A 20,424-nucleotide genomic window follows, 5' to 3' on the forward strand; every position below is an offset into this window, starting at 1 on the left:
CAATATAATATTGATCTTCAAAAAACCTTATCATATCTCATTACAATTGTTAGCTTGCCGAAGAAGTTTGCTTTCATCAAAAAATCCCATTCGTTAATTTTATGTTTTCTCGACGTTTCGAGCCATTCTGAATCGAATGAGACCAAATTTGGAAAAAGTATGTATGTCTGAACAGATTTTTTTCCGTAAGTAAATCGACGTTTCCTAAAAAACGACTGGACCGATTTAAAAATTCATCAAAATTTGCAAAAATTAATATCGCTTTTTTGGCATTTGTCATAATTAGACCTTTTATCGACGTTTGCTCAAAAACGCTGGAACCGATTTCAAAATTTCAAAAGCCATTTGATGTACCTCGATGATAACTATCGTTTGTCAGTTTTGTGCTTCGATCTGCCGTTTCTTTGTAATTTGGAAAAATGTGTTAAACTTTTCATCCACATTTAGGCTCATACTACCGAATCGATTTAAATAAATCAAAAACTGTTCGAAAGATATTAGTTGGGAATGATATTGATTAGTTTTAGGTGAAAATCTACCGAGCCGTTTTCTTGTAATTAACTGTTAAAAACAAAATTTAAGCCGATTTTTATGGAACTTTTTTTGGGGATATATATATCATGGTCTTATAGAACTTAGTAAAATATTACCGAATTACGACAAGTAGTTTAATTTTAAAAATTCATCAAAGATTGAAAAAATGAGTAGTTATTTTCACATTTGTTAAAAATAAAATTAGACGATTTACTTGGTATAACGATAGAGTACATGGTCTTAACGAACATACTGAACCATTAAAGTCCTACGAATACTGGTTCAATTATAAAAATTATTGATTTGTGAAAATTTGCTTTTAGAAAATACTCCGAGTTAACGTGTTCGCTCGTTTTCAATTATGTGTAATAAATCCACTCGTAATACTTTTAATCACTCATAAATTAATTTATTTTTTATTGCAATGATTGAAGTCTTATAAGCAAATATAACTGATAACGAAACAATTTGGTATGATGCTGTTGTTTTCGATGGACTGTATTTACTGCATTCAATGAAAAATATACCAAAAACATTCAGTAATATTTCGAAAACATAATGTCTATTTTAACGGCAGCACATGCTGCACGAGTAGATATAGTTTTCAAATAGTCATTTAAAAGTACCAGCAATTCTTAAACCTCAAAATACTGGCTGGATATTGATTGAAAAAATATTTGATTTCAATTAGTTTGTGGGAGATACCGTTCCTTCTTCAAATTTTGAAATAATATCACAACATCCTTCTCGTATTGCTGAGGAGGATGCAAACAGAGCTGATCAACACATAGGCGGTAATGTTAAAATTTTTAAATTTGTAATATTTTATATTTATTATATTATTAATATATTTAAATTTGTTTTTTTTTATAGACGATAAGTTAGCAATGCCGAATCTTATGACGATGAAGTTTTAATTAGCGATATATCTGATAATGATGATTAATTCATGATAATATATATATTTTATTGTGACTAATTAAATTTATTTTGACCATAATTTGTAATTTCTCATAATATAGTTTGAATATATGCTACAAGTTTTCACGCAACGCCTATTACTCGCCTCCCGCCATAGCATTTTTGCCCTCGTCTGGCAAGGGCTTATGCTAGCCAGAATGGTCTGGCAATTGCACAGACCTTTTTAGAATTGCTTAGATAAACACATATGTAAATTTCAGCTTTACAGGACAAAGTTTATTTTGGGGCATTTTTTGCACACTTTCCGGCTCGTCTGTACTTGTGCAGGTCGAAATGGTCTGGCAGATTGATTTTCGAACTTCTCAATGAGTAAATTACATCGTATAAAAATTTGAACCTTACAGGAACAAGTTTAATTTTCGGGTGTTTTTTACACTTTCAAACGCCTGGACGACCATGATGTGCAGGGCTAAAACCTGCCAGACCGTCGTTTCCGTACTTAGCACGTTAAGAATCACCTGTACAAAAATTTTTAGCCTTACAGGAACACCGTTATTCAAAAGGTTCACTGGCTCTCAGTCTATTATGATTATATGTATATGTGGAAAAAATATTATTTGAATTCTTTTCAAAAAATTATCTGTGATGACTTATCAAAGTTCACAAAAAATCGTAAGCAATAAAATTATACAGTATTTTATAACCACTAAAAATTTAAATATATATAATTTACGAATATACGCTCCATGCTATTAGAATACTAACAAGTGAGTACTGCAATTTTCAAATATCGGTTTTGAATTTACATTTATTTTCCATTTACCACATCAAATATATAAATAACAAATATTAAACTATATAAAATGCAATAAATATATAGTATAATCTGAACGATGCAGATCAAAAATGTTTGCATGGATTAATATAGAAATTAATGCATAATTTACTACATGTAAATATTTTGTAAAAATTAAATTAAATTAAAATTGAATAAATTTCTTTCTTACAATATTACAATTAATTTATTACATATCATTATTATATATCATTTTATTGATATATTATATATTAGAGATTTGTTATTAATGGTTAAAAAATTCGATGCATTCTCAAAGATTCAATGTGGATTCAATATGTACTCTAATCTGCATATTAGAGGTTCTTATCTGCGCTATGAAAAATTCTGAAAAAAAACTATAGGTGTATACCAAAATTGATTTATCATTAAAAAAAAAAAAAGATTTTGATAATCGTTTGTTTGAAGAAACATTTAAGTTTGTTTTACATTATTTATATCATGAAAATTCTATTGCTATAATTTCTGTGAAACAAACAAAATTAAGAATGATACTGTAAAAACTTTGGTTCAAACATTTTGGCCATAAAACTATAACGAAAAAGTACCGCTGTTTGCATTTAATGCAAATAACTTTTAATTATAATTGTTTTAAACATGAGCACTTTTTTGATTCGTAAATAATATAGCAATAAGGAATATTGTAGGTAAAATTAAAAAATATGCATAGGTATAACCAAATTAATCTAATATTTTAACTGAGTTTTCCAACCTCTGTTGACGTATTTGATTTCCTAGAATGTCTAAAAGTTCAATACTATACAGAATTGTGCCAAAAGTGCACAGTATATGTAGCCAACTTTTAACTTTGTGCTTAATAACGTGTTTCATAAATGTGCAGGTGATATACATAGTAAAGGCATCTTGAATTACAAAATTAACATTATTAGTCAGCAGCAATTAATTGCAACAACGCTCTGGTGTTACTGAATTATCACAGACTCAATTCTAAGATTGATAGAACAAAATATAATTAAATAGTCAAGATCAATTATCTAGTTTGTGAAATTAATTTGCTAGCATGATGCCCACAATAATAGAAAAATTAGAATTGCTCTTTCATTAATTACTTATTGTATGAAATATACTGAAAGACAATAGTAGTTATATAAATAAATAAGGTAAAATATATTTCGCTATCAATACAGTATTTTTTTTAACAATGTGTATAGTACAATATATATGAATATACACACAAACGTATATATATAAGGACGGAAAGTTATAAGGAGTGTCATCTTTGTAAAAAATATGTCCATGAAATAAATGTTTCAAACAAAAGTTGTATTCAAGAAACAAGCATTATGATTATGATGAATGAAACAGAAATACCTACCAAAACAAGATTTATGACATTAGTAAAGGTTATTCTTTAACAATACATCTTTAGATTATAATTTTTAAGTTGATTAAATAGTGTAGCTATTATTCTCTGCAAACTTTTCAAAATAAAAAATAAAATGATGGATCCTTTTGCCCCTTGGCCGTTCCTGTTTACGACGCCTATGACACAAAAGGAAGCAAATCTTTGATAAATAATAACAGAAAACCATTTTTACAAAGATGAATTATCTGGGAATTTTACTGAACATAATTAGTTGTTTTGTTTTATACGTGTTATTGTAGTTTGGTTTTCAGAGAATAATTGCTAAGAATTATATTGGATGTGTGTGCTCCGCCCCTTATGAATTCATCTTTTGAAAATAATATGTCATTAAAAAACTTACTCTCTTCTGGCCGCCGCTTCATGTTGTCCTTTCGCGCTCGAACTTTTCTCATGTTTATCAGTTGTCTTATCTGTTTTCTCAAGAATGTTCGAGGGCACCCATGCTTCGCTGCCATCCGATAAACGAACAAGATATCTGGACACGAAAAAAAAAGATTTTATATAACAATAAACAGTTAATGAAATAAAGATATCACAACAACTCATATTATGTTAAAAACAAAACAATACACTCGCAACAGAATTTTAATGCCTTTCGTTTTTGCATAACAGCTGCTGTTTTTGAGTTTTTAGTCATTTCGGCTATGATTATCTCGACTTAACAAATAACCAAGAGTTTTATCTGCTATTTTTGGTATGACTCCGACTTTAAGATGTTGTGTGCATAATTCAGATAGATTTAGATACATCTGTGGTGATTATGTTTTTGAATAATACCGAAAACCTTGAATTGCGCAATCAAGATAAAACATGGGTTCATCATATTATGTGCCAAAATTGCGTAGTGTGCTTACTTTAATGTCAAAAAAAGCTATAATTTTAATACCGGCTTAATTTAGAGAAAACCTCACAATCACCACGACGACTGTTTGTTCTGTGTGGTAAACATCAATAGAATAAATTCAAGGGATAGAAGCAAATTATACACTATGACATCAATGGTCTTGGGGTCTACTTACGTTCAGCTACATGACCCCTATCCATAGTTAATTATGATCAACCTAGAGCATCAAAATCTTCGGCCTCCCATGTAAGACATTGAGAGACCAATAATAAAAGAGAAGACAGGAAGAGTTAAAACTATTCGATGATCTTGAAATTAAGGAACTGACAAAAATCCACGGTTCGTGAATTCTATGAATATTAATGAGAAGAAAACCAGAAAATCAGGCGAGAAAATCCTCCAAGACGTGGAATATCCACGTGCTGGCTGATAAATGTTAGAACTTACGGCGAAATCAATGAGACCATGTCCACGTCCTTTGAAAGCATAAAATAAAATATGTGTTATTTTTCATTGCGATTTAAAACTAGTGCATTGATATATCTCAAGAACTAAAGCTGTTAGCAAAGTTCTGTTAATTTTCGGAATCAGCAACCTCGAATTACTTAAAAATCATCATGACAAATCTGTAAAATTTAATTGTTTAAGTATTAAAGTAACAACTTTTCAAAGAGGATTATTAAGTTAAACGTATTGATCGTAACTATCACGAAAAAATATATTAAATAATGGTAAAATCAATGTCGTCAGAAAATTATGAGCTTTTAAGTGCAACCCAAAACTTTGGTATTCCGCGTACAATAAACATTTGTACTGAAAAACTTTTTGAAATCAATATTTTTTAATATTTTTAAATTAGTTTTATTATAAAATAAAATTATATATAAATTACAAAATTATTTTAATAATTATGTTCGACTTAGAAACTAACGCCTATAGAAAACAGACCGAATACGTAATAGTACCGAAAGCACATTTCTGAAAAACGTTAAAAAAACGATTTTAATGTACGAAATTAAAATTTCAGTGATTGTTAATTAAAAGACAACTACAAATATAGAATAAACGCCAAAAAATTTCTTTTAATATTATAGCATTATTTCCTTTGGGGGCACAACTTGAGCAACTTTATCCTACCGTAAAAGTATATAGTGTAATATATACGTCTTGCCAAAGGTAACATCGCCTCTCGACATATGATGTTGGAAAATGTAGATGAATATCAGCTACTGAAGCTGAGAATGATGTGTTAGTGTCCGAGATAAGTGTCACATTTATTCACTGTTTTTAAATATAGAGTCAAAACTATCAATTTTCTATTTCTTAGAATTCACTAAGTCCTGCGGTGGTTTGCAATCGTCATGAAAAGGGTGCGGGATCGAATACTGGACATTCATTTTTTTATAAAAGTTTTGTCATACGATACAATGATGTATATATATATATATATATATATATATATATATATATAAATATATAATTGTTGTAAAAACAAATCTCTTTCGTATGCGGAAATACGTTTTATTATTGAAGTTGATGATCTATCTAGGCCGATGCCATCAAAATTCTATTCCCAGTCGGCGCTTCTCTCCACGCACGGAATTTTCTGGACATTGGTGTCAAAATGCAACGTCACAATTAATTAGCTTGCACATCAAAAGTGTAATTTGTAATCGATAGTATAATAGCAGATGTACATATATTGCAGTAATGCAAATTCGTTACTACTTTATATGAGCATAAAGACACTGATGTTACATAAAAAATACAACACTGCCAAATAACCAGTAACTACTTTAATATACATATATATTAAAGTAGTTAGTTTCGATGTTGAGATATGTGAACATAACAAGCCACTAGTTTATTATTTCATTAATTTTTCATGGTTTGTTTCTATGAAGCAATATTTTTAAAAATGGTGTGTTATGCTTTTTCCTGATTATTTTTCTTGTTTTTATGAAAAACACAGGGTCGAAACATACATAATGTATAGTTGACTATTTATTTCTTCTTATTTCGACTATTTGAATAATTAAGTACTTAAAAGGAATTTTCTAGAAAGCTCCAATGTTGTTGTTTTCTATTTTTCTATATAGGCAAGTTCTTTTAATTTACTAAACTAAATTTTTATATCCTTGTCACGATACCAAATATATTTAAAAGTCTTATTTCGACTATTTGAATAATTAAGTACTTAAAAGAAATTTTCTAGAAAGCTCCAATATTGCTGTTTTTTATTTTTACTATATAGGCATGTTCTTTTAATTTACTAAACTAAATTTTTATATCCTTGTCAACGATACCAAATATATATAAAATAAATACTTAATACAATGAACAGTAGTTAAAAAGTGTATTTAATAATATCAATAATAATTCCTTTAAAAATAATTTGGTAATATATCAGTATTAAAAATGATTTAAAAAGCTTTAAATGACTAATTAAAGCTTTAAATGATTAATTACAAGTTTACACGTTTCATTTATAATTTATGAATTCTTACTATCGTAGTATACACACAGCATAATTTTTAATATAAAATTAATTCTTTACATACTTCAATCTAAAAATAGTTTCATAATGATATGAACAACTTTTTCGTTGATTTGTTGACTTTCAATAACAGTCTACAAAATTTTTTTCAAGTACAAAAACTTTGGAAAAACTAAAATAGAAAATTACAAGTCATAAAAAACCCATAATTCATTTTATGTTTCGCAATTAACTTATTTAGCAATCAGTGATTTTTTTATAAATTATAATTTTATTTGCGTCCTTCAAACATTTATTTTGTTACTACTATTTTAGAAATAAATATAATATTTCAATAAAAAATAATGCACAACGTGTGTGATTCTAATAAGACTATTTGGTTCAGCTCGCAAATTCTTTGCAAAGAAATGCTACAGTTTCGACTTGAAGACTCAACACGTGATCGAAGCCAGACACATTGCATTGTTCATTAACATGTTAGTGATTTATTTCTGCACATTATTAGAGATTGTTTTGGCAAACACTGCATGACAGAATAATTTATCGAATTAACTAATCTCTGTAACATGTTTGACTGATTATGCTTCGCATATAATACATTGCACTAATCCGTAATGTCATTAAGGTTAATATTTTATCGGATAAATTGACAATAATATGTGCAATACAATTAAAAATGATTAAGTTTTTGATATTGAGAATAATGGGAATGTAATTTGGTCATAATTTTGAGAATACTAAGTCTATAAATATAAACATGGCTCTATTTGTATTAGATTGACTAATGAAGTAGCTACTACATTAGTCAAACTAAGAAATATCAATACAAAATAAAGTAGCGGATACTGGGTACGGTTGTGCCACTATTTTTTGATCAGCAATATTTTTTTTAATTTACCAGTAAGCTGGGAGAAAGGTAAAGTAATGGTAAATTGGACATTTGTCTACATGGAAATACTGAAATACTGTACTTAAATACGATTGGTTAGTTCATCATATCACACAAAATAAGGTGTGCACAACCCCAGGACGGTTGTGACAAGAATAAATATAAGTTTAAAAACAATAGCTATAAACAGTAAAATGGTTCATAATGACTTTTATCGTCGTCAGTAACAATAATCTGTAACGCAGCACAACCATTTAAACAAAGCTTATGAATATAATATAATAATATGTAACAAAACATAATTTAAACAAAGTTAACAAGAAATCTTTGTAGAATCTTTTTTTCTTCTTGTATTGAATTTTCCTTTTTCTTTCACTTTCGTATTCTGTCTTAGTTAAGCTATATTTTTTATTATGTTAAATCTTCACCCGAAAAAAACATGAAATACATGTAACAACGCATAATTTCGAAAACATATCACCGTTATGACTAAGTTAAATTATCTATGCAAAAACTAATTGCTGGTAATTAAATACTAAAGTTCAACTTACAGCAAAACAAAAAACAAAAGGATCTATCTGTATACAAATAACAGTTATTACTGAAAGAAATCGAACCTGAAAACTTACTTTTGACTCTTTAAAAGCAACGAGGTCTATAGTAAAGTGCTGACTAAAAGCAATAATGGGAACATGTTCAAACAAACTTTTGCTAATTTAAAAAAAATACATACATACGATAAGAACAACTTTTACCTCCACTGAATTTTAGAGCACTTCCTCTATTTTCTGTTTCGAATAAATAGTTTATCCTTATATGTAAGAACTTTCGTTCTAAAGCTATAGTTTAAGCGACGGAAAGCATACACATGAATAAGAATGGCAACAATTGCAGAATTCGTTCATAAATAAAGCAATGAAAGAGACTATAATCATAACATTACTGAGAACTTGACGCCGGCTATAGTCAATTGAGAAACATACGTGTTATGGTCATCAAAATTGAAACCAAGATCAGAAAAAGCATTTCCATCTTAGATAAAATCAGAAAAAAATCATTTTACGTGCATACGTAGCCAATTTTGTCATAAAAGCTATTTCTGAATACTGTATGCTCGAATTATATGCAACGGGTTTCAATTTATTTTGAATTGTATATGCAGAATTCATTTTTATGTGCGTCGGGTTCTGTGTGCGTGCCGAAAAAATGAAATCGTACTATAGTTGTGATCAAACATCACGCTTGCTTGTCAGCATAAATATTTATCTAACAAAATCATATTTATAGAACCACGACTCCGCATGAAACATTATATGTGGAACAGGAAATTGTGAAAATTGTAAATAATATTTCATAGACACAACATTATTCCATCTAATGATCTGGTACGATTTGGTAAGTTACGCAAATTACGTTCGTTTACACTTATCGATAATAAACGAGAGTTAGTGGAAAGATTACTACAAGCTTCATGAACTATGGCTACATTTAAATGATTTTTAAAGATAATATTTATTTATTTAATAATTCAATAGGATTTGGTTAGGGACGGCTGACCAGAGTTAATAACATTCTGACTAACATAGTTTGCAATACGAAATTACTACATTAAATTCTATTTGGATCCTATGCATTTAAATTAAATAATTATGAGATAAATATTTGGTACCATAATATATGGCTTGTATGTTCCATTATGTTACCATGAAATTTTAATTAATATTTTTGAGGGTTTAAATAATTCAATCAAATTTTGAATATTTCGCCCTTTTCACTTAAACAATTGTATTTGGTTTTGGCGAAAGTTAGTGTTCACTAAAATTAATAACGCTTAAGAACTAAAATTAATTGGAAGAAATTCCATTTTGACTCAGCGTTAAGAAATCGTATAATAAATAATAAAAATTAAAAATATAAGTTTATTATTAGTTTCGAACTCTAAATCCGAATGTTGGAATTTTATTTTCAAATATCAAAAATCCATTACCGTTATATGTTAGTTGGTTCATTTATTTTTGAATTCAAATGCGATTGTTGTATGAAAACAAATTTTAGCTGCACCGTGTGACAGATTTATGAATTTACATTACAGACCTGTATACTAATTTTAGCAATAGATTACAGAACTTTGCGTGCTCATTTGCAATAAATTATTTTCATTTGATTCGAACATAATAATAAGCTATTAAAATGGTTAATTAAAAATAAAATATAGCTGCTTTTATATTTAGTTCTATTCAAATCATTAAAAATTAAATTATATGAGCGGCATTAGTTTTTTTTTCAAATATGAATTAAGCTTTGCCAAGCCAAGGTGGAGAACCTTAAGATCTCTTCACTAAAATGTGAAATATGTTTTTATTAAAAATTCAAAAAGATTAAAAATTATAGAAAAAGTGCAATTTTATTAACTAAATTTAACTCAATTATAAAAAATACGAATGAAAATATAATATTTTAACAAAAACAGAAAAATAAGTACATCAAGGTAAGCAAGAAAAAATCTTGATGAGATTCACATCTTATTAAAAGACTGTACTTAGAATCCAGATTAAACGAGTTTTTTTATTTATTTTTTGTTATATTAAGGCTAGGTAAATAAGTGTAAACGTTTTAATCCATGATGTGATTAGGACATGCTTTAATTAAAATCTTTGGATATTAATGGCCCTTCGAGTTCCTTAACTCTAATATGAATGAGTCTATACATATGAATCCTAAATTTTTACTTTTTATCATCAACCCATATTTTTTATGGTCATTTCAATAATCGATTAATTTTTCGTCCCACTTTTAGTTAATGCATGTGCCTCAATTTAACAAAAAAAAAATTATTTCCAACAAGGGTCACCTACCCGTAGTACTATTTTTTCTAATACTAAAGGCTAATTTTCCTAATTTCAATATTATTCGTTGCGGAATTTAAAAATACATTTAACTTGCGATTGGATCTTATTTTATTTCAATTCAAATATTCGATGGCTTACGAAAGAGCAAAATTTTTTCTAAAGAATCTAGACCAGTGCTACCAGAAAAAAATGTTTTAATTCCGACAATAATGTCTAAATGATAATGCCTAAAGAGCCGAGAAAAATGTAGAGATTGAATATAAAAATCTGAAGATTCACTTGTTTTTGAAAAGGAATCAGGTACCATACAAAACTATGGCAAAGCTGTGACTTTTTACACAAAGTTCTTAAAATTTCATTCGATTCATTAGGCATACTTTAAAACAGACCACAGCATACTTTAAAAATGAAGGTTTGAATTTTCGTAACTCAAAAATGAATAAATTAATAAAAAGCACGGTAATAATACATTTATATATATTTATTTATATATATATATATATATATATATATATATATATATATTAAGGTGGTCCTTAACAAGGACATTTTCGAATTTCTTTGCTTCCAAAGGCGCAAATGCTTCCAAATGAATAAAAAATTAATCTCTAATAGTATTAACTCTTAATATAAACATTTAGATAGAGCGCACGTCAATTGAAAGTTTCTTATATTCGTTATTAACATACGTCATTAAGTAAATTCTTGTGCCGTTTCAGATTAGATTGACACTGGCAGTATCAGATTAAAATCAGTTTCAGATTAGATTAACACATGCAGTGACTATCAATGTACCCGATGAACATGCAGAATGTGGCATGCTTTGCAGTGGCTAAACCATTTCTATTATTTGTGTTAGCTTTCTCTTTCACTTATAGACTATATACTTTCAAATTCACAATCAGTTGTTTTTAACCCTTTGAGAACGGGACCTTATTCTAGCACTCCAACTCAAATTCTGAACATATATCTTATATTTATGTACAAAGATTTTTTACGGGATAGATAAAATGTTTATTTGCTCATAAAATTTTCAGTTTGGTTTATTAACATTGAGTTTTTCGGCCATCGACATGTATTTAGGTGTGACATATATATGCGTTTCTCGGCTCTAACAACTGCCTTCCCCAAACGCATATATGAGTTCTTCGGCCAATTTAATGATGTGCGTAAAACGCATATATGCGGCGCTCGGCCCCAAAGGGCTAATACTAAAATTTTTCTAGAAATATTTTATATGACAATTTTTTTTAATTTTTTTGTAGCTTACGGATGTTTTAATCAATCATTACCGTAACAAACTTGATGTGAATAAAAATGAGAATCAGTATATCAATGATACTATAGACTAGACTCACCTCTCATCATCAGCGTGAAATCTTTCTTGTTCAACAGTACTGTGAAGTATTCGGGTCGATTCGTCCTCTGTGGAGTCAACTTCCATTACTGAACGCTGTCGCGCATCGGTGTGATTCCTTCGCGGCCTCACCGACAACTTGTGCTTGGCGAAAGAACTGTCCAAGAGCCTGTGCTCCGCGCGATCCGGCATGCCGAAAAAGTCGCTAAAAGCATCTTCCATGACATCGATTCGTGAACGTCTTCGAAAAATGTTAAAATAATATACAATGTGTCCTAGATAGTTACAAGCCATGGTACATATTAAAAATAAAACAGGACATGATAATAATTTGAAGAGTTCATATACATGTTCAAAATCTAGAGACAATTCCTATAGTTGGTAAGAATTTTATTAAAAATTCAAAAAGTTTGAAAATGATAAAAAAGTGCAATTTTTTCAACTAAATTTAACTCAATTATAAAAAAAAATACGAATAAAAATATAAAAAGACTAGTGGTGCATGGCATCGTGCCTTAAAGCAAATTATTTGAACTTTTGAACAAAAGTGATTTCTGAAAATTCTCAGTATAGCTACAAACCCCAAAAAATGTAGTAACAAAATATATGCATATTGTTAAAATCTCTATCATTTTGTAAATCTATAAAACAAACATTTGCTAATGTTTGAGAAAATAAGAGAAAAAAATTTAAAAGACCTGAATTTAAAATGGCTTCTACTACGTAAATCTTAGAATTCTGATTATTGTCTATAATTTTACTCAAATACTCATCTTTGCCCTTAAACAGCCGATTTTAGTTTTATCTTTACCAAATTCTACCAAACTCAAAGCATTATAAATACAAATTAATGCTTTTCCAACCATTTAAATCAGTTCAGCATTTCCCGTAAAATAATCTTTTTTGTATAGCTAATGGTGCATGGAATCGTGCGTTAAGGCAAATTGCTAGAACTTCCTGTACCAAAAATTAAATAAAGAAAAAACTTTAATTTTTGTATCCGCACATACATATACACATACATACATCAATTTTTTCTAAGATATGCCAAAATGTTCAGATATCTCTAAAACGTTAAAATATATAAAAAATTTCTTTTTCAGTATTTTTGCGATTACTACAACTTACCCTACAGAAAGTTAATAATAGTTTTTAGCATAATAACAGTTTTAGAATAGCTGATATTTGAATGATGTCCTTAGTAAGCAGAACTATATTTTAGTGTTTAATTTAATTTGTCTATTGTGGTTGTTCTGAGCAGGGCCGGATTTAGAAATTTGGCGCCCTGGGGCACTGGCAAAAATGCCGCCCCATCCCTAAATTTTTACTTAAAATAGTTTATATAAATCATTTTTCTAAAATTAAAATAACTATTTGATTGCAGAAAATTTATTACGCATTACATAGTGTAGTGTAAATAGTGGTGCTTGATATCGTGCCTTAAGATAAATTGCTGAAACTTTCCGTACCAAAAATTAAAATTTGAAAAAAAAAATAAAGCGATCGGCCTGCTTTAGCTGCGTACTGACAAAATAAAGAAGCGCGTAAGCGCCGCCTCGCAGAATAACAGATAAATAATTTTACAGAACCCATAGGAATGTAAACAAAAATTATATTATTAAAATATCTGATAATTTGATATGCATATGGCAAATGATCATTTTTGACCGCCAAATGTTTTTCTTTCAAATTTTTTCATTGGATCACCGAAACCGCTAGACCTGCCTCCCACAAATTTAATCAGTTCTCCATTTTGTCTATATATGTAAATTTTCTTTAATGATATTGGACGTTCCGTTTCTCAAAAAATGAATTATTATTTTTGGCATTTTGGCTTGTATTTCCAAAACAGTTGGACCTGTCTTGGCCAATAACTAATCAGCATGTCTCGCTATCAATAGAAATCGAATTATTCAAATAAAATTTAATTTTAATAAGTTTAATAAATGAAACTTAATAATTTTCAAAAAAAATCGAAATATAAAAAAAAAGTTTTTTTAAATTCAATTTTTATCATTTTTCAAAAAATTTTAAAGCCCTTTATAAAATGTAATTTTCAGTACGGAAAGTTTCAATAACTTGCCGTAAGGCACAATGCCATTCGTCACTAAATTATTTTTTTTTCGGCTCATAGGCTTGGAAGTGCACAAATTCGTCATCTTAAGAGGGCTCGAGATCTGAAGAACATATTTTTCTTAAACTTTCAACTCACTTACGAATCTTTATATTAGCCAAATTGGCAAATTTTGCATTGCATTTGTAAAATGTTTTGTTAATTATATTTCTTGAAATTAAAAATGAGTTAATAATATGGTAAAGAATTTTCTTCTCACTATCCAAATTTTGCCGCCCCCGAAAATTTGCCGCCCTGGGCAGTAGCCCCGACTGCCCCTACTGTAAATCCAGCACTGGTTCTGAGGCTGCGTAGGTTTTTTTTCAACAATTTATTTACAACTGTCCTACATAGACATTAAGTAAATCTTCTGGCAATTATATATAAAAAATGACATCGATATATACATAGTGAAAAATACACTATTTGCATTTTTCCTTTATAAGAAGTAATATAATGTGACACGAGTAATTACAAGCTAATTAAATCACTGCGTAAGTAAAATATAAAACAATGTTATTCAACATTTCATGTAATTTGGAGATGTTCAATACTGATTTGAATTTAGGCATGAATAACATGGTCAATAATTCAAGACGCCAAGCAAATTTTATTTGGCTGCAACGATGACAGAAGAAAAAAAACAATTCAGCTGCAACGATTTATTACAATATATTTTACTCATCTATGCATTTCACATTCGCTCGTCAGCTACCGAGCAGGTAAGACCTCCCGGTAAATGTTATCAGGTGTTCAAATTAAGTATTCATACAGCTCGTATTCAACTAGTATATAACTCGTGTTGATTCGACGTGATTATTTTCGTTTTGATTGTGACAATTTAAGTGAACAGAAAAGTGAAATATTAATCAAAATTTGTGCGTGTTGTAACAAAAGTTGTTGCCCATTATGGGGGAACACAATGAACCGTCTACCTCTGCAATAGTGGGGCAAGCGTTGGATGTTTTAAACAACTCAGACATCACGGAAACTAATAGTACTTCTGTTAGTCAATCAATGGAACAAGATGAACCTGCATGGCAAACTCCTTCATATACAAAAAAACGAAGAATCAACGGTACTCTTAAACATACCCATACTGCAATCAACACCCATAACAGGTTTGAACCGCTAATAAACAATCCCACCCCTTCTACATCTCAACCACGCTCCTCAAAACCACCTCCTATTTTCGTCTATGACGTCAATAACTTTAAATTAATGAAACAAGAAATTAACTCAGTTTTTCAACAAGATCAGTATTACACTAAGTGCCTGCCTGACGAGACTGTGAAAATTCAATGTCAGGATTTGGACACATTCAAATTAATGGCCAAATTACTCACAGCAGCTAAAGCCGAATACCACACTTATCAGTTGAAAGAGGATAGGGCGTTTCGAGTGGTAATAAGATTCCTGCATCATTCAACCACTACTGAAGAAATTACGACAGCACTCGCTAAACTCGGACACAAGGTCAGAAATATATTGAACCCGCGTAATAGAATTACAAACAAACCGCGCAACTTATTCTTTGTTGATCTGGAACCAAAAGCCAATAACAAAGAAATATACAAAATAAACAAGCTCTTCAACTGCATAATTAAAATCGAACCGCCCAACGAGCGAAAACGTATAGTTCAGTGTGGACGTTGCCAATTGCTTGGCCATACTCGCAGTTTTTGCAACCGGTTATTTATCTGCCGCCGCTGCGCCTCGAACCACGCCACAAAAGATTGCCCTATTGAGAAGAACGCAGTACCTACTTGTGCCTTATGCTACAAGCAAGGTCATACAGCCAACTACAAAGGCTGCGAGCGTTATCAAGAACAATATGCCCGCAAATACGGAACCGATAATAACATTAATTCATCCATGCCAAACTGTGAAACAAATCCTTCACCTAGAATTTTACGACCTGGCTTATCAACCAATTCAAGCAAAGTCACCTCGGACCGCAGCTACAGTGACGTAATTAAAAACAATGTAAACAAACCGGTTTATGCGGCACACTTAAGTTCTTCGCAGGTAGCTAAACAACTAACGTCATCGAGCATTAACAGTGATGGCCAAATCGAAAACATCTTGACACAATTTCTAGCAGAATTTAAAAACTTGTTCCAACAACTTATGAACCAAAATAGCGTGATTCTAAACATGCTATCTTCTCTTGCTAACATCCGTAAATAATGGCTAAGTTTCTAAGGATCGCACTATGGAACGCCAATGGGCTTATTTCACGTAAAAATGAGCTAACTATTTTTCTGTCTCTTAACAAAATTGACATTCTACTAGTAAGCGAGACTCATCTAACCAAATTCAGTCACTTTTCAGTACCATTTTACAGCGTTTATCACTCGCCACATCCGGATGGAACGGCTCATGGAGGAACGGCTGTTATCGTCAAATCAAGCATTTCACATTATGAGATGAACCACTTCAACACAAATTATATTCAATCTACATCGGTCAAAGTAAAGGCTTTTCCCTACGACCTCACATTCACAGCTGTCTACTGCCCGCCAAGACACAACATAAAGAGAGAACACTTTCAAGAATTTTTCGATACGTTAGGTACAAGATTCCTAGCAGGTGGTGACTTCAACAGCAAGCATCCAAACTGAGGATCACGACTTGTTAATCCGAAAGGAAAAGAGCTGAATTATGTTATTCAACAAAATAACTACGCCTCGCACTCCACAGGTACACCAACATATTGGCCCTCAGACCCAGCTAAGATTCCGGACCTACTTGACTTTTTTATTTCTAGTGGTATTGACTACAAATGCATAGAAGTCCAACCCAATTATGATTTGACATCCGACCATTCAACTATCATTGCTTCCCTAAGTTCCTCGGTTATGCCCATCTCCTCAAATCCTAAGCTTCACAATTCTAGGACCAATTGGGACAGATATAGAGATACAATCAAACACCAAATTAATTTGAAAATTCCCCTTAAATGTACAAATGATGTTGACAGCGCGTTGGAAAACTTTAAACAACTTCTGCTAAACACAGTTAGAATCTGCACTCCACAGAATCCTAGTGTCAGTAAATGTCCAACCGTAACGCTAGAAATAAAGAAGCTAATAGCCAGAAAACGCAAGATTAGGAAAATATGGCAGAGAACTCATGCACCACAAGGTAAATCAGCTTTGAACCAAATCAGTAATTCTATTAGAATCAAAATTAAAGAAATGTTCAACAACAATTTCAATAACTATGTATTGAGTCTAAACAGATTTGACAACTCCTTGTGGAAACCTATACGCAACAAAAAACGTCCTCCAAGAAAAAACCCTCCTATTCGGTCTGAGACTCATGATAACTGGGCTAGAAGTGATGCTGAAAAAGGTAACCTTTTTGCCAATCACTTATCCACAGTTTTTACACCAAATGTCATGGATTCTAATCACGACAATTTGTCTCCTGAGAGCTCAGTATTAAGCCAGCCTAGCAACTTTCGCTTCTTCACAGTGAAACGAATCCACAAGGAGATCCATCGACTGAAAAACAACAAATCTGTCGGAATCGACTTAATATCAACTACAATGCTCAAACAACTTCCGAGAGTTGGATATGTTTTCATTACTCATGTCTTCAATGCAATACTGAGGCTAAATTACTGGCCAACTTCTTTCAAATTGGCTTCCATTATAATGGTACCAAAAGTTGGAAAAGACCCTAACATTGTTAGTTCATACAGGCCAATAAGCCTACTGCCAATAATTTCAAAAGTATTTGAAAAGTTGCTACTAGAAAACATTGCCAAAGAGTCAAATATAGTTCCGGATCATCAATTTGGCTTCCGTAAACAACACTCCACTATACAGCAGTGTCATCGTATAGTTGATACTGTCAACAAAGCTTTCGAAGCCAAGAAGTACTGTTCCGCCGTGTTCCTTGATGTAAGCCAGGCGTTTGACAAAGTCTGGCACTTTGGTCTTCTACATAAAATCAGAAATCTTTTACCATCATACACAAAATTCTTCGAATCTTACTTATGCTCAAGAAAGTTCCAAGTAAAAATCGGCCAAGAAACAACTGAGCCCAAACTGGTAAACGCAGGTGTTCCTCAAGGCAGTGTCTTAGGTCCATTTCTTTATCTATTATACACAAGTGATTTTCCAGAACACGGTGATTCTACTTGTTGTACTTTTGCCGATGATATCGCAATCTTAACCACTGATCTCGATCCCAAAGTAGCCTCGCAGAAACTGCAATGTCATCTTAACAAAATCGTGACCTGGTCCAAAAAATGGAAAATAAAAATCAACGAGGCCAAATCGAAGCATATTACCTTTTCGCTGAGAAGAGATACCTGCCCTCAAGTTTCCTTTAACCAATGTACAATACCACAAACCGATGTAGTCAAATACCTGGGCATGCACTTGGATTCCAGACTAACCTGGAAGCAACACATCAAAGCCAAAATTCAACAAATCAAGTTCAAAGCCCAAGAAATCAACTGGCTTATAGGAAGAAACTCGAAGCTCTCGCTGTATAATAAAGTACTACTATACAAATGCATTTTAAAACCCGTTTGGACTTACGGTATCGAGTTATGGGGATGCGCAAGCAAATCCAATATAGTAATGATGCAAAGATGTCAAAACAAAATACTAAGAAATATAGTCAACGCACCGTGGTACATAACTAACCATGCTATTCATAAAGATCTAGATATTCCATACGTCACAGATGTCATCAAGGACAGAAGCTCGATCTACCTCTCAAAAATTGAGTGTCACTACAACCAGCTCATTGCTTCTTTAATCGGCTCTTCATCACTAAGAAGATTGAAAAGATGTTGGCCAAGCGACCTTAAATGAAGCACTAGGCTTCACTCATTGGAGTGAACTCTAGTTAATTATTATTATTTATTTACTTATTTATTTATTATTATTATTATTATTATTTTTTCTTTAATATAATTATAAATATTATTTTTTTATTTTTTTTTTTATTCATTATTACTATTGTTGTTATTATTTTTATTATATATATATATTTTTTGTTCTCTTTCTCCTTGTGTCACAATAGCTTATAAGATAAATTGTATCTTGATTGCTATAAATAAATAAATAAAAAAAAAAAAAAAAAAAAAAAAAAAATCTATGCATTTATTATATAATTATTTACTTATATAATTATTAACTATGATATATTATTAACTTCCTGTAGAACAAGTTATAGTAATCGCAAAAAAATCAAAAATGAAAATTTTTATATATCTTAACGTTTCAGAGGTTTCTGAATATTTTGGCATACCTTAGAAAAAATGGATGTATGTGTGTGTGTATGTATGTGCGTGTATGTGTGTGTGTGTGCGGATACAAATTTTTGTCGACAATTTCAGGAACACAGATGAAGCAATTTGAATAATTCAAAAAACATTCGATTCGTATTGGAGACGTGCTGTTTAGTTTTTGGCAAAGACAGGTCTAGCCGTTCCGAAGATATGCGACAAAAAGTACCAAAAACAATAACTCAGTTTTTAAGGGAACGGAGCGTCCGATTTGAATAATTCAAAAACCATTTTACTTGTATTAACAAGATGAAGAACTGATCAAATTTTCATGAAGGCGGGTATAGCGGTTTCGGAGATCTAGTAAAAAAAGTAAAAAAAAATTCCATTTGGCGGTCAAAAATGATCATTAGACATATGCACATCAAATTATCAGATATTTTATAGAGATTTTAACAATAAGTATAAATTTTGTTTACATTTCTATGGGTTCCGTACCAATGTTTATCCGTTAGACGCTTACGCGCTTCGATATTTCGTCTATATGCAGTTAAAGCAGTATGACTGCTTTGAAAAAAAAGTTCAGAATTTCCAAAATATTTCAAAATATTTTTTTTTCAAAAATTTATAGTTTCTCAAAAATCTAATTTTTTCAGAGTAATTTTTTTTCAAAAATGATAATCTTTTTTAAAAAAAATAATTTTTGGTACGGGAAGTTCCAGAAATTTGCCTTAAGGCACGATGCCATGCGCCCCACTAGTTTCTATTTTAATTATATCACAAAGCTCGAATTGTCATATATGTCGATAATGTCAGAAACAATATTGAAATATTAATATCATAAACTGCCCAGTATAGTATTGTAATCGTATTTCGAAACAAGTCGTCGGATTATTTTTAGCAATACGTACTGCCAAAGTACGTAA

General features: G+C 30.7%; 1 protein-coding gene across 1 annotated transcript in view; it reads right to left on the minus strand.

Moving 5' to 3' along the window:
• LOC113375352 (obscurin-like) overlaps positions 1–20,424 on the minus strand; it is an 84,384-nt gene that overhangs the window by 45,181 nt on the left and 18,779 nt on the right. The window contains exons 4-5 of the mRNA XM_026615287.1: positions 12,136–12,375; positions 4,039–4,173 (exon numbers count right to left, since the gene is read on the minus strand). Coding sequence (XP_026471072.1) covers positions 4,039–4,173; positions 12,136–12,375 — 375 coding nt within the window. The remainder of the gene's footprint in view (positions 1–4,038; positions 4,174–12,135; positions 12,376–20,424) is intronic.

The sequence above is a fragment of the Ctenocephalides felis genome, unplaced genomic scaffold, assembly GCF_003426905.1.
Source record: "Ctenocephalides felis isolate EL2017-DRISC unplaced genomic scaffold, ASM342690v1 CF-g0.4_SCAFFOLD_01886, whole genome shotgun sequence".
NCBI classification, from domain to species: domain Eukaryota; kingdom Metazoa; phylum Arthropoda; class Insecta; order Siphonaptera; family Pulicidae; genus Ctenocephalides; species Ctenocephalides felis.